The 14583-nt window shown below is 32.7% G+C and overlaps 1 protein-coding gene across 2 annotated transcripts in view; it reads right to left on the bottom strand.

Annotated features, from left to right (window-relative positions):
* The window catches only part of LOC145277603 (arachidonate 12-lipoxygenase, 12R-type-like), a 135909-nt gene that overhangs the window by 50789 nt on the left and 70537 nt on the right, over positions 1-14583 (bottom strand). For both annotated transcript variants that reach the window (XM_080129122.1, XM_080129123.1), the window contains exons 7-8: positions 10345-10477; positions 4705-4800 (exon numbers count right to left, since the gene is read on the bottom strand). In XM_080129122.1, the coding sequence (XP_079985248.1) occupies positions 4705-4800; positions 10345-10477 (229 nt within the window). The remainder of the gene's footprint in view (positions 1-4704; positions 4801-10344; positions 10478-14583) is intronic.

Genomic DNA, 14583 nt, shown 5'->3' with positions numbered 1-14583 from the left:
TCATAATTTTTTTTTTACACAGTGGTCACCACTTATCAAGGCCCGGAAGCCACTCATAGGTAAGGGTTATTGCAAGTACAGTACGTTAGTGTGGAGATTTGATGAAGTATTTACTTAAAGGGGCGGTTCGTTAGGAATTTGTTAACGTTGGACTTGAAGACATCCAAGTTGTTGTCAGGTTGGAAGCAGGCAGACGGAACAGAGTTCCACAGGCGTGCAGTTCTAAGAAATAAGCTTTGTTCATGGAATCTACGTTTTGATTTAGGCACAGATAAAGAGTGGGGGAAATTTTTCACAGTGGATTCAGCTAGACGGGTGTTTATTGTGAAAGACTGGCGAGGGGGCCCAGAGATTGGAGTTCAGACTAGCACCTGCCATGGAAATAACGATAAAACAAAGATAGGCTCGCAACGTCTTTTCTGTGGGAGAGAGGTTGCAGAGTAGAGAAAAGGGCATGCCCCACTAAGCCACGAAATCTATTTTGTACTCTGTCAAGGCAGGATAGGCTGTTTTTAGCAGCTCCTGCCCAGATATGGCAGCAGTATTCCATCCTTGGACGCATTTGGCTTTTATATAGATAGAGAATTGCATCAGTAGTGAGATATCTTCTGGAGCAGTAAAAGGACCCCACCATCTCTCCAGCGACCTTGTCAACAGACTTGATGTACGTGTTCCATTTCAGATCAGGAGTAAAGGACAAACCCAAAAGCTTGTCAAAACACGGGGCCTCTCCCAGACGAGAGACATCCATTTCAATTGATGCCAGATGGGGATCAGAGGGTTGATGATGTAAGGATAAGAGTTTGGTTTTAGATGCATTAAAGGTAACCAGCCACGACTTCCTCCACTGAACCATGCGCTCGAGATCAGAGGAGAGAGAATCAGAGAGAACTGACTTTGTTATTTACATCCTTTGATGTATTGCCGTAGATGGTCGTGTCATCAGCATAGATGTCAACGAATGATTTAAGTATGTGTTTAGGGAGGTCATTTATGTAGATCAGGAAGAGAGTTGGGCCCAGGATTGACCTTTGAGGGACTCCAGCATTAATACTGCAGGCCTCTGATTTTTGTCCATCGACCACTACTCTTATGAGCCTATCGGAGAGAAATGACTCAATGATTGAGAAAACATTTCCAGTTATACCGTAGCTGGAAATCTTGTGAAGTAGGCCCTTATGCCATACCTTGTCGAAGGCCTTTGATATGTCAAGAGTAATTGCCCTAGAAAGGAAGCCTTTGTCAAGAGATTCACTAATCCTGTGAGATATAACCGTTAGCACATCTGAGGTAGATCTTGCAGAACGGAAACCATATTGTGTGTCACTAAGAAGATTGTTTCTGCTGAGGTGGTTTACTATTTCTCTATTTAATATGGATTCCAGCAACTTACTCATAACACCCAGGAGGCTTATTGGTCTGTACTGAGAGAGAGATGACTTATCACCTGAATTCTTAAATACAGGGCATACTGATGAGGTTTTCCAGGGAGTCGGAAAGCACTTCTCCTTAAGGCAAAGTTTAAACAGTTTCGTAAGTATGGAAGCAAGTTTTGGTTGAAGCTTTTTTAACACTATAATTGGGATGCCGTCAGGGCCAGTTGCTTTACTGGAATCAAGGTTCTTGATTAGCTTGGCGACCTCATACACAGATATTTGTATGTTACCTAGTGTGTTCTGTGTTAACTTTATATCTTCATACGTGTATATACACTGTGTATCAAATTATTGACGAGTTTACATTTTTTTAAATAGTTAAGGAACGAGTGAATAAAAATCCATGAAACTTTAAGAAAGTGCTTGCAATACTATTCCGGTACTCAAGTCAGAAAATAAAAGTATCTAAAGCAGTATTAGCGAACCTATGGCAGGAGATATGAATATCTTGGTTTGTTGTTTTTTTTTACAGCATATCAACCTTTTTCAGGTTATGTAATGCCGAATCTAGTTATTTTGAGGAACGATTTTTAATGGAGTATATTTGTTTTTTTTAAGTCGGATTCTATTTAACCCATAGTTGGGACCCTCACAGGTACTACCACTCCGGGTCAGAGTGGACCTGGGAGCAATGGCAATTAAAGAGTGGCTCCACACTCCCCAAGGCCCGCAAGGTGGGGCCTCACCATTGGATATAGTTTTAGGTCATATTCAGGACCATATATGAATATATGTTGATTCAGTGTGTCAAGTTATTAACGAGGTTGAGAAAAAAAAACGGAATATACGCATAACTTATTTATTGAAATAGTTTTCAAACATTAAATGAACTAGGAAAAAAGTTTAGAACACAATAACTACATAGTAATTTCAATAGAAAAAAGCCTCTTTTCTATTGAAAGAGGAGATAACTCCAAGTGACCCAATCCTAAAAATACACTCATGTCTTAACAAAGGGAGGCAACTTTAAGTTGCTTATAACACTGATAAATAAGAGCCAAATGGAGACAACTTTTCAGTATTTAAAGACCCAGCAACATTGATAAATTTCCAATAATAGGTATTATTTTTTCAAGGACAGACAACTTTGTTCTACTAACAAAACTATTTCTATTTCGCCATATCAATGCCTGCCAAAAACTGTAATCTCTTAAAATCATAATATTTGATTTTCTTCAATAAAAAAAAATACTTGATCAATTTACTTGATTTTCGGAATATAACCTCTTCGTTCCATGATGAGTACTTAGATCATTAAGATTTTTTTTTTTAAATAAATGAAATTCTAAATATTCATCATATATATATATATTTTTTTTATTCATGAATTAATAGAATGCATATAATGTTAGTTTCAGTCTTTTTACATCTGAATTGAATGATGTCCGATGTGGGAGAAAGTGGATTCCTATTTTTGATTTGAAGAGTTCTAATAAAGTGAGATAACAAAGTTGAAATTTTCTATTAAATTTTTTTTCTTTTTTTTTTTATTGCTGTTAAATCATTGAAAGAAGCCCTAACCAGAATTAATGATAATGATGTTATCTATATTTATACACAGATAAATAACAGCAAAATTCATAATACCGCTATTAATAAGAAAAATGTACAAAATCAAAACAGTACTACTAGTACAGATATTAGCAATATTAACAATACTAAAATATTAAAATGAATAACTGCTTCGGGCAATTCATGAAAAAGGCATACTCTGTGTTTCTTTTTATGTCAAATCGCTTATTTAGCGATTAAATGTACTGAAGAAATATCAATTAGAGATATATTAGTTAATCGTAGAGGTTAAGTTATTGTGATTTAAAGGAGTTGTTGTAACTGAAATACATGATTTAATGTTAAGACAAATGTAATTGGAAAGCAGCAGGTGTTAATGATTTTGAGAAAATCGATTACGATTTGAAAGACTAGATGTTGGCATGATTGGTGAATCTAAATTTGTTAATTTTATATTTTGTAATGGCGAGAATTTAAAAGGTGAGTGTTTTGTATGAATTAAATTACTTTAATTTACTTCGAAAATCGTCACTCCTTGTAAATTAATACTGTTTGAGAATTAATGTAATAAGTAATAAGGTGTGTATAGATGAGACGCTTCTTGCTAAAATCCGAAATGTAGAGTACCTTCCAATTCAAGACAATACTATGAAATGATATGGGTGTTTACAAATGATCGTAAAATATAGACTTCATTCAGTGATCATGTGAAGCCGCAGGAGTAGATTTGAACAAAGAAACATATGTGTTTTCTTAAAGCATATTTACCTGAAAAATCTAACAGAGATGAGAAGGTAAATATTTTTTCTCCATGAAGTTCTTTTTTTTTTACATAGGCATAGCCACTTATCAAGGCCCAGAGACCACTGAAGGATACAAGTTAAAAGTGTACAATAGTCAATTGGACAATATAGTAATCGTTAATAATTTTCGGTAAATTTATGAACAAGTGGTACGGCTCATCAAAAACTTGTTTACGTTGGACTTGAAGACAACCATATTGTAGTCAGCTGGAAAGCAGGAAAACGGAAGACAATTCCACAGGCGTGCAGTTCAAAGAAAGAAACTTTGTTCATGGAATCTACGTTTAGGTTTAGGCATAGATAAAGAGTGGGGGGAATTATTGAAAGTGTTTTCAGCTAGACGGGTGTTACTTGTGAAAGTTTGGCGAGGGGGACCATAGATTGAAGCTCAGTCGAACACTTTCCATGAAAATAACGATACAGCAGAGACAAACTCGCAACATCTCTTCTGTGAGATAGAGGTTGCAGGGAAGAGAAAAGGACATCTCCTAGGAGGCTACAAAGTCTATTTTGAACTATATCAAGGCAGGACAAGTCCTTTCTAGCAGCTCCTGCCCAGATGTGGCAACAGTATTCCATCCTTGGACGTACCTGGCTCTTATATAGATAGAGAATGCATCAGCAGTGAAATATCTACTGGTTCGATAGAAGGATCCGACCATTTTTCCAGCGGCCTTGGCAACAGATTTGATGTCCGTGTTCCATTTAAGATCAGGAGTAACGGTCAAGCCCAGAAGCTTGTAACATATCTATTCATTATTCATATTTGTAATGATTTTATATCTAAAATTTACTGTGACAAAGTCGTTTGATTATTGATAAAGAAATATTAAAGGTTTACATTATTTCGTTTCATCTTGTTTATATTTACTTTTTTCTATTTTAATCTTCTAAAACCCGACACACACATAATAGCAAACATTTTATTAGTTTTTGTGGTTGTCTTTACTTACTGGGTTGTCAGGTCCTTTTTCTTGATTAAGCTGGATAGCAATTGGAAGCAACTGACCGTCATCATCAAGCTTGAATAACGCCAGTGGTGCACATATCTAAAAAAAAAAAAACCCAAAAAACACACACACAATGGTTTTTAATTAAAAAAATAAAAATGTAGTAAGCGAAAATTAGTACCACTCCTCAATTCTCAAACTGCACAAATGGGGAAAAAGAAAGACCTAATGTGATATCTAGAAAGAAATGATAGTGCATTTTATAACTTGTATGTGCGATTCAGCTATTGGGTTATTTTACGGACTAAAAAATCAACTATACCTACTTCAAGTTCATTCGTATTTGTTGTAGTTATTAACGTACTGATACTATTAGGAAAATTCACAAACCCGTATTTCCCTCACGTTTTTCGTGAAATATTAAATTTTGTTCAATAAATTGTATATACTACTACTACTACTACTACTACTACTACTACTACTACTACTACTACTACTAATAATAATAATATAAATGCTCGACCTTAAACATTACGTTAAAATGTTGATTTTCTGCATACAATTCTTCAAATGTTTCCTTTTGATTTAGAACAATAATCAGCCCCCAAGAGGTTAAGTTATGTAAGACACTCTCCGTTTCCACCTTAGTTATTATGTATAATAGGAAAAATGTCAGTGAGCTTGGAAAAAAAGACCAAAATATAAAACCATTTGAACACGTTAAAAAATTTCAATCTACTCCTCATATGGCAGGTTTATGGCCTCGATATCTGAGATTTAGTCTGAACGAATGTTTTTATGGATAAAAATGTCACCAACATTCAAGAGAATAAGACCTTGCAACGTAATAGTCAAGATCACAATAATTAGTATTGCTATTTATATGGATTACTAAAAATAAACCGATGATGTACCACAGAATGTTCCAAGTTTTTATGATTCAAAATACCCGGAAGAAAAATATTTCCTTATGTTCAAGTGAATAATCAAATAATTGTTTAATAAATGTTCCTTTGATTCGGTTTGCCTTAATTCTTTAGCAATAAGTTACATAAGCTATTATGAATTTTAAATTTCAGTTATTTTGATAAAGGGTTCTTTGCTTCTATTATTGATATCTTCATATATTAAAGCAATTATTTATTTTGTGAATTTTTCCTTTGTAAATTAATAGTCTATAAAAGTCACGATTTAATAGATAGACAAGACCCTGATAGACACTATCATTTCGGGTAAGAATATATTTAGAAGATATAGAAAGTAAGGAAATATTACTAATTTTTGAAAACAGCAGTCATATCTCCAATTGGGAATTCATCAGCAGCTATAGATTTATTAATATATTTATTTTGTGCACAGGAAAAATTCTATTTAAAACATGTCATAAAATCGGAATCTGAGTTGACACATCAGATTTAGGCATTAAAAGACACATTCAAAAGGCTCATACTTTTTGGCCACTCTATTGGATGTAGTTAACGTCATCTTTAGGACTCGGTTTCGTGCAAAAAATATTTCTTTACTCCAACCAGAGGAATATCTATTGTTTTTTTATCGGTTAGCATAATGTAGGCTCATTTTGTTTTAGTTTAATTTAGGTGTAAAAGTCCTACTACTTGGAATAATGAACTATTCCATGACATTACTTTCATTCTTGATGTAACTTCCGGGTAACAAGAACCGTTTTACGAGAGGAGTCAGAGACAGACACGCGGATAGTATGGTCGTCAATACTAGTCCAGCAGCGAACAATGATACTGCTCAATTACCCATGTTATGTATTTTTGTTAATGCATATTTATTTAATCGTTACTGTGTCTTCCTCGTCAAATATTCAGCAACTAACACCACAACAAAAAGGGATGCAAATAAAGTGGGGGCCCTTCTTGAATAATTCAGATACCTCCGATTTGATTAACCATTGGTATTAAACATCAGTTAATAAATATTTCTCAACTGCCAGCCTCTTTTAAGTATTTTTAAAAGATTAATTTATTATCTATTATTATTATTAACTTGTTCATTTTTATATCAATAATAAGGCTTATTTAAAAATTAAATCTTCTACACAATCATATAATATCTGTAACCTTGTTCTATAATATACCTAGAGAAAAAGTTCCTTTTTGTCAAATGGTGGTTGTTTAAAATCCTTTTGGATTATGTGAACTTGGAATTCGAATGGTAACAGATCGTGGGAAATATCTCAGCAGTAAATGGAGTTAAGTTATTTTATGAATAATCACAGTAAACTATGAATTAGGTATTTAAAAAATTATTTTCTTTATTTCATTTTATAGTAATGTTACTATTTTATATTTAATCAATTAGTGTGATAGAAAAAAAACAAAAAATAGTAAGTAATGCTGATAATAAAAATAAAGAAAATTTAAAATAAAAAATACACGACAGTTAACTGTGAATATATATAAAATATCAACATCAATCCATTTAGTGCTGAGATGTTTTCTGCAACCCTGTTTCCACTCGGTTCAAAGAGATTTGAAACAACCACCATTTGCAAAAACGACTTTCTTTTAAATATATTATGGAACAATGTCTCATGCAGTATATCACTGTAGAAGTTTGACTTTTAAGGTAAGCCTTATTATTGATATAAAAATCATTCCCTTATATATATATATATATATATATATATATTTATATATATATTCATATAAAAATAATAAAAATATTAAATACAAAAGTAACATCGTTTTTCATGCTTCAAAAAACTCTCATAAAATTAAATCTCTATCCTAGAAGCATACGTGGACATTTAACACACACACACACACACACACACACACACACACACACACACACACACACACACACACACACACATATGTATATATATATGTGTGTACATATATATATGTGTGTATGTGTGTGGGTATATATATATATATATATATATATATATATATATATATATATAGAGAGAGAGAGAGAGAGAGAGAAAGGCAGACAGACAGAAAGAGAGAGTTTTTGTCTTCCTTCTCTAACATCGACATTTCATCCTTTGTATTGTGATAGCCTCCTTAACACTTCCTTTAATATATATATATATATATATATATATATATATATATATATATATATATATATATATATATATATATATATATACTAACAGTGACTGTTTCTCGACGTTGCCAGAAAGATATAAAAGAATGCTAACTAAAATTAATATTTATTATTTTTTCTGCATTAATAAGCGTTTGTTTTTATCCCGTAGAAAACGTTTTCTTAAAGTTTGTACTTACATGTATAACCCACAATGGAAAGTTCACTTGTAAACTTGTTTTTTTGTTTGCATGTACATGTGAATTGAAAATATGTCATATAATTTATGTGTGTTAATTCAGAGCGGTAGCAATGAAAACGTATTTCCGATCTTAGTTCTAGAAGTTAATGAAGTTGTCATCTTTTTTTCTTTATGAAGCATTAGGTAAATAAAGAATGTAAAAGAAATAATGTAAATGTGGAAAATCGAAAAAATACATTCATGATATTAAATCATTGTTAAAATGAAATGTGCTGAATATAAGCCAGCATCAGATTTTCTATTTAAAACGAGAATTTTCATACGAACATAACCACAAAAGAAAGATTAAATATTTATGAAGAATTATTGAATATTATAAAGCCGTTAGTTCTGGAGTCTTTCCGAGAAGGAGAAATCCTAAACTGAGCTAATTCTGTTACAAAATAGGATATGCACAAAACATATTTTTGTGTTTACATCTACGTACGAACAGGAAGCATTTCATCTAGTATCATATTAACAGCTGAAATTTTGTTACAGTCTCAAACTATGACGTCATATTTAGCTGACTTTTTACACTTAACAACTAAGGCTGGAACTGTGTTTTGGTTTTGATTCTAGCTAATAGCACAGTATTTTTTTTTACATCTGAAATCACTACTTTATAACAAGTACAATATAACGGTTAATAAAATGTGTCTCTAAAATAAAAAAAAAGACAAAACCTAAATGAATATATTTAAGTGTATTTTATGACAGAGTCACGCCACTACTATATATTGGGAACAATATAATAATTAATAGCAACTTGATTCTCTAAGAATAAAAACGAAATCTGCATGCATTAAAATATCATATTTAAGCGTATCTTACGATCGGGGAAAAATCGGGCGGTATTCTAGTATAATGTATATGCGTTCTTTCAGTTTGGTGACTAAAAATGTAATTTCTATTTTCTTCACCAAAATTAATGACATCGTATTTTTTTTAAGTGGTCGGTTACTTAAAAATCAACATGAAAGAAATGCAAATATTGCGCAATACAAAGTATTACTTTTCATATTAGCTGATGAAAACTACAATTGTCGCACAGCGAGGTTTTCATTAAAAGAACAATAAGACACCATTGTTTCTAAGAAGGAAAGAGTAAATCTGATGAATAGTATGTTCAAATGCTGAAATTATTCGTTATTTTTTGTTGTCTTATTTCTCTCTTTTATTGAGAATTCCTTGAAAACTGAGGTAATTATAATATTCCTCGGAATAACTATTTTAAAATACTGAAACCATACTTTCTTCGTTGTCTTTAGGCTTTTTAAATACTTTTTCCTAGATTAAATATGAATTTGTTCGAAATAAGTATTTTAAAATAATGAAATGTTTTTTTTTTGTTATCTGTAATCTTTGCTTATTTGATAAATAGCTGGGAGCCTGGCGTTGCCCGGTTGTACAGTACGCTTAAACATTATGTTTTAATTTATGCATATTGCGTATGTATGTATTTTTGAATCAATCCATTATTGAATATTATATATTAAGAGGAATAATTTTACCGGTGTACTAATTCGCAAAACAAATACAAAAGTAAAAAAATATTAATGATAATATCGTTCATTAGATTTAGTCTGTGTTTGTTTACAGTATCACGTCAGCTGATATTTGGGCTTGACGATGAATGCCCTGGAAAAGTCACTTCTGATTAATGATAACTTAAAAATATGCAAACGAAATGATTTGCGGCGATTTTAAATGGTATTCTTCTTTTTATACTAAATTGAACTCATTAATGATATAAATGAAAAGTGCAGTACACAGGGAACATTTGATTTACAGTCGAATACTCTACCACAAAGCTATATCTCCAGATTACAATAAATCTGTTTTTAAGAAGAAATGATTTGCTGAAATTTTATTATCCCCCTTCGCTGGTGTAACGTAAAATATAATCATGTAAAAATTATTCTTTTTTTTTAACTCTTACAGATAAACAATAATTAAGATCGAATTCTTTCGATTTCTAAAAATTATCGAATGAATTTCTCTACAAAACATGTCTAAAACACTGCCAGACATAAATTAGCTTTATAAGAAATTTACAAAAGAAAGTTTCAGCCGTTTCGGAATCTATGAGGAAGGAACTCGCGCGCACACACACACACACACACACACACACACACACACACACACACACACACACACACACACACACAAACAAACACACACACACACACACAAAGTAATTTTTTTAAATAGCAGAGATCCACTACCGCCTGAGCTATAAGTATATATGAATAATAAATATATATAACATATATATTTGCATCTATGTATATGTATATGAGCGAAAATATAGATGCATGTCTATAACAAACCTCATAGTGTTTGGGTTTAGAAAGGTCATGAAGCTCATATAGATTTGTGTAGAATAGTCGCTTATTCGCAATGAGATCCTTCAGAGTTTCCGTCTCCAAAACTGGTTCCATCATTTCTTCTGTTACGCCGAATCTGTAGACAATAAAATAAAACGTAGTTCTACTATTAATAGGAATTAAAATGTAAAACAAAACAAAATATAATCGAAATATGAATGTAAAAAATACTATTTGAAATAGAGTTAGTTGAATATAATATTATCGAAACAAACGTAAGTAAATACTATTTCAAATACAATTGATTGAATATGATATAATCACAACATGAACGTAAAAAAATACTATTTGAAATACAATTGGTAGAACGTACCGTAATCGAAATAAGTAAATACTATTTGGAATACAATTAGTGGAATGTAACATAACGGAAATGGGAACATGAGTAATTACAATTTGAAATACAATTGGTAAAACGTGACATAATCGAAATATGAATATGAATAAATACTTTTTGAAATACAACTTGTGGAACGTGATATTTTTTTACACAGAGGTAACCACTTATCAAAGCCCGGGGGCCACTCGAGGATAAGGGTTATAGAGTGTACAGTAGTCAATGGCATAATATTGTAGTAATCGTTAATAATGGAAATTTGGTAAATTGGATTACTTAAGGGGGCGGTTCATCAAGAACTTGTTTATATTGGACTTGAAGAAAACCAAGTTGTAATCAGCTGGGAAGCAGGCAAATGGAAGAGAGTTCGACAGGCATGCAGTTCTAAGAAAGAAGCGCTTTCATAGAATCTACGTTTTGATTTAGGCACGGATCAAGCGAGGGGAAATTATTGATAGTGGTTTCAGAGGACGAGAGTTTTTCGTGACGGCGAGGGGGGGGGACCAGAGATTGGAGCTGAGACGAACACTTTGCCATAGAAATAACGATAAAACAAAGACAGGCTGGCAACGTCTCTTCTGTGAGAAAGAGGTTGCAGGGGAGAGAAACGCGCATTCCCCATTAAGCTACGAAGTCTATTTTGAACTCTTTCAAGACAGGATAAGCTGCTTCTAGCAGTTCCTGCCCAGTTGTAGCAACAGTATTCCATTCGTGGACGTACCTGGCTCTTATATAAATAGAGAATTGCATCAGCAGTGAGATAGCTACTGGAGTGGGAGAGGGATCCCACCATTTTTTCCAGCGAACTTGGCAACAGATTTGATTTTGATGTACGTGTTCCATTTCAGTTCAGGAGTAAAGGTCAAGCCGAGAAGCTTGTCAAAACATGGAGCCTCCCCAAGACGAGCGGCATCCATTTCAATTGATGCCAGATAGGGGCCAAAGCGTTGATGATGTAAAGAGAGAAGCTTGGTTTTAGATGCTCTAGAAGTGTAAGCCATGTTTACTTTCAGAACAGTTTCAGATGGTTCGTTGTTCTAAACAAGTCTTGAGAGGTGACTGGTTTGCAGTAGACAGAACAGTTTCCGATGGTTCGTTGTTACACACAAGTCCTGAGAGGTGACTTGTTTGCAGTAGACCGTTCCACAGAGCAAAACATTCTTACCGTGTCGAGACGAAAAAAACACATGTGAAATTGGTACAGAAAAGTTTAATATTTATGCAGCAATTCTGGTTTCTGATTGGTTGGTAGCAGAATGTGAATTAATTCGATTCGTCAGTTCCTAGCAGCATCGTTTATAAATAGAATCGTCCGACTGTGTGGGATCATACCCCATTACACATCCAAAATATTGCAACATCCTCCCTATTTTTTTATAATGGGGAAGTCCCTTATGTTCGCTCTGCTCAAAAATAAATATATATTTTTATATTCAATTATACATAACAAAAATTAGAAATCATTTGTATCTTAGAATTTTAGCTTGTAAAAAGACGTCATTTTTAATTGTGTTCAAATGTCAAAACAGATATATGTGTACAGAGAAGGGAAAGAAAAGAAATGGAAGGTATTTTAACCTTAAAAAGGGGTGAGTATGTGAAAAAAGAAGCCATTTCTTAAATTTGATTATGCAGTTTTGTGAAAAAAAAGAAAAGAAAAGAAAAGAAAAACGCATACATATAAATAAATATACATAAAAATAAACAGACATGCAATATGTGCCGTTTAAAGAGTGTTTTTTTTTTGTTAATGAAAACAATGGAAAAAATAGGGCATTTTTGAAAAATAAGAAAGAAAACTAATGTGAACAAAAAAAAAATAAAAGTCAATTGTAATTTCTGCGCGCCTTTAAATAAGCACGCAAAAAGTATTTTGTCGAAAAGGAAAATTACAAAGAGTTTTTTATTTTATTTTATTTTTTTCAGCAAAAGTATTAGCTACGCATTAGTAGGTTAAAGTGTTAATACAAATAAAATGGATACAGTTTAACGTCTTGTCCAGGACTATATATTTTTTTTGATATATTAGAAATCTATATACATACAGGGCCGTGAAAAAAATTATTCAGTCGAATCCCCCAACAAGTTTTGAGAAAAAAACGCTGTAACTGTAAAAATACATCAGCGATATTTTGTTCTGATGATATGTAATTCAAAATAATGGATTCCTTCTTCACCTCGTTTTTTATGAAATGGTATTTTATATCTATATGATTAGATCTTTGGTTGATTATCGTGTTCTGTGCTAAGACTATACTGGCTTGATTATCACAATTAATTACTACGGGGCTTGTAATCAATTCTGGCTCTAAAATAGCCTTCAGGATATTTTTAAGGTAGAGTGCTTCCTGGGTCGTGTGTGTGATCGCGATAAATTCTGCTTCACACTTAGAGAGAGATACAATCTGTTGCTTTTTAGATTTCCATGAAATAATAGACCCATTTTCTGAGAGTCTGAAACAATATCCAGATATACTCTTGCGATCTTCGTCGTTTCCCTAGTCTGAATCCGAAAAACCTTCTAATTTTAGGGGATTTCTTGATTTTCTAAATACTAACTTCTAATCTTTAGTTCCTTTTAAATAACGCAGGACTTGTTTAGCTCTGTTTAAATCCTTCGTGATAATTTTTGTGACAGTTTTGTTACTGTATAGCATATATCGGGACTGGTTGCAGTCATTAAATATATAAAACTACCTATAGTTTCGCGGTATTCTTTGTCATTTATAATTTCAGATTCTGTGTGTATATTTTTATTAATATCATTTTCGACCGGTGTAAAGCGTTTCTTGCACACTTCCATTCCAAAGTTTAATAGTATTTTGTCGATGTATCTCGATTGAGTCATCGTAACAAGTCCTTTACTTTGAGTAAATTCTATCCCCAGAAACCAGGATATTTTGCCAAGATCGGTCATTTTGAATCTTTTACTTAATTTGTTCTTTACATCGGTTAACATTATGTCACAATTTGATGCGATTAAAATATCATCGACCTACAAAACCAGAATCAGTAGTTTATCGTCTTTGTGTTGGGTATATAAACAGGGGTCTACAGCACATTGTCTAAATTTTTGTTTAATAATATAATCATGAAATACTATATTCCAACACTGAGCTCTTTGCTTTAGACCATATAATGACTTGTTAAGTCGCCGCGCGCTATTTTTATTTTTCATTATAAATCCCTCTGGAGGGGTAATATAAATTTCACAGTCTATTGGGGCATTCAAATGAGCATTTTTTACGTCCATTTGATGGGTGTTTAGGTCATATTGTGATGTGATTTGCAGTAAAATTCTGATTGTCGTTAGGTTTGTGGTCGGTGAAAACGTAGAAAAATATTCTATACCGTAAATCTGAGAGTACCCTTTAGCAACAAATCTAGCTTTGTACTGTTCTACGCCTGATGTTGTAGTCTTTTTTTTGTAAAGACCCATCTTGGAGAAATAACATGTTTATCTTTTGGGAGAGGCACTACCGTATAGGTATCATTTTCGGTTAAGGCATCTATTTCTTTTTTCATGGCAATTTTCTATTCATAACAATGTTCTGAATTAATTGCTTCCTTAAAGCTTTTTGGCGCATTTTCCATTGAATAGCAATAGTCGATTTGATAATATTTTATATTGTCGACCACAAAAAAAATCGGGTCACCTATTTCTTTTGGGGTATCTTTCGACTTCATCATCATCATCATCATCATCATCATCATCATCATCATCATGGACACTCTTATCTCCGTCATTTCTATTGTCTTCATTTGTTTTAATTATTTAAAGGAATATAATTTCATCCTCTTTATATGACGGGGTTTCGTCTGTAAAATTAAACGTGTCTGTGAAT

This window comes from Euprymna scolopes, chromosome 6, assembly GCF_053919585.1.
Source record: "Euprymna scolopes isolate OS-2025 chromosome 6, ASM5391958v1, whole genome shotgun sequence".
Classification (NCBI taxonomy): Eukaryota; Metazoa; Mollusca; class Cephalopoda; order Sepiida; family Sepiolidae; genus Euprymna; species Euprymna scolopes.
Note: the sequence above shows the minus strand (reverse complement) of the source record. Positions and strands in the feature narration are given on the sequence as shown.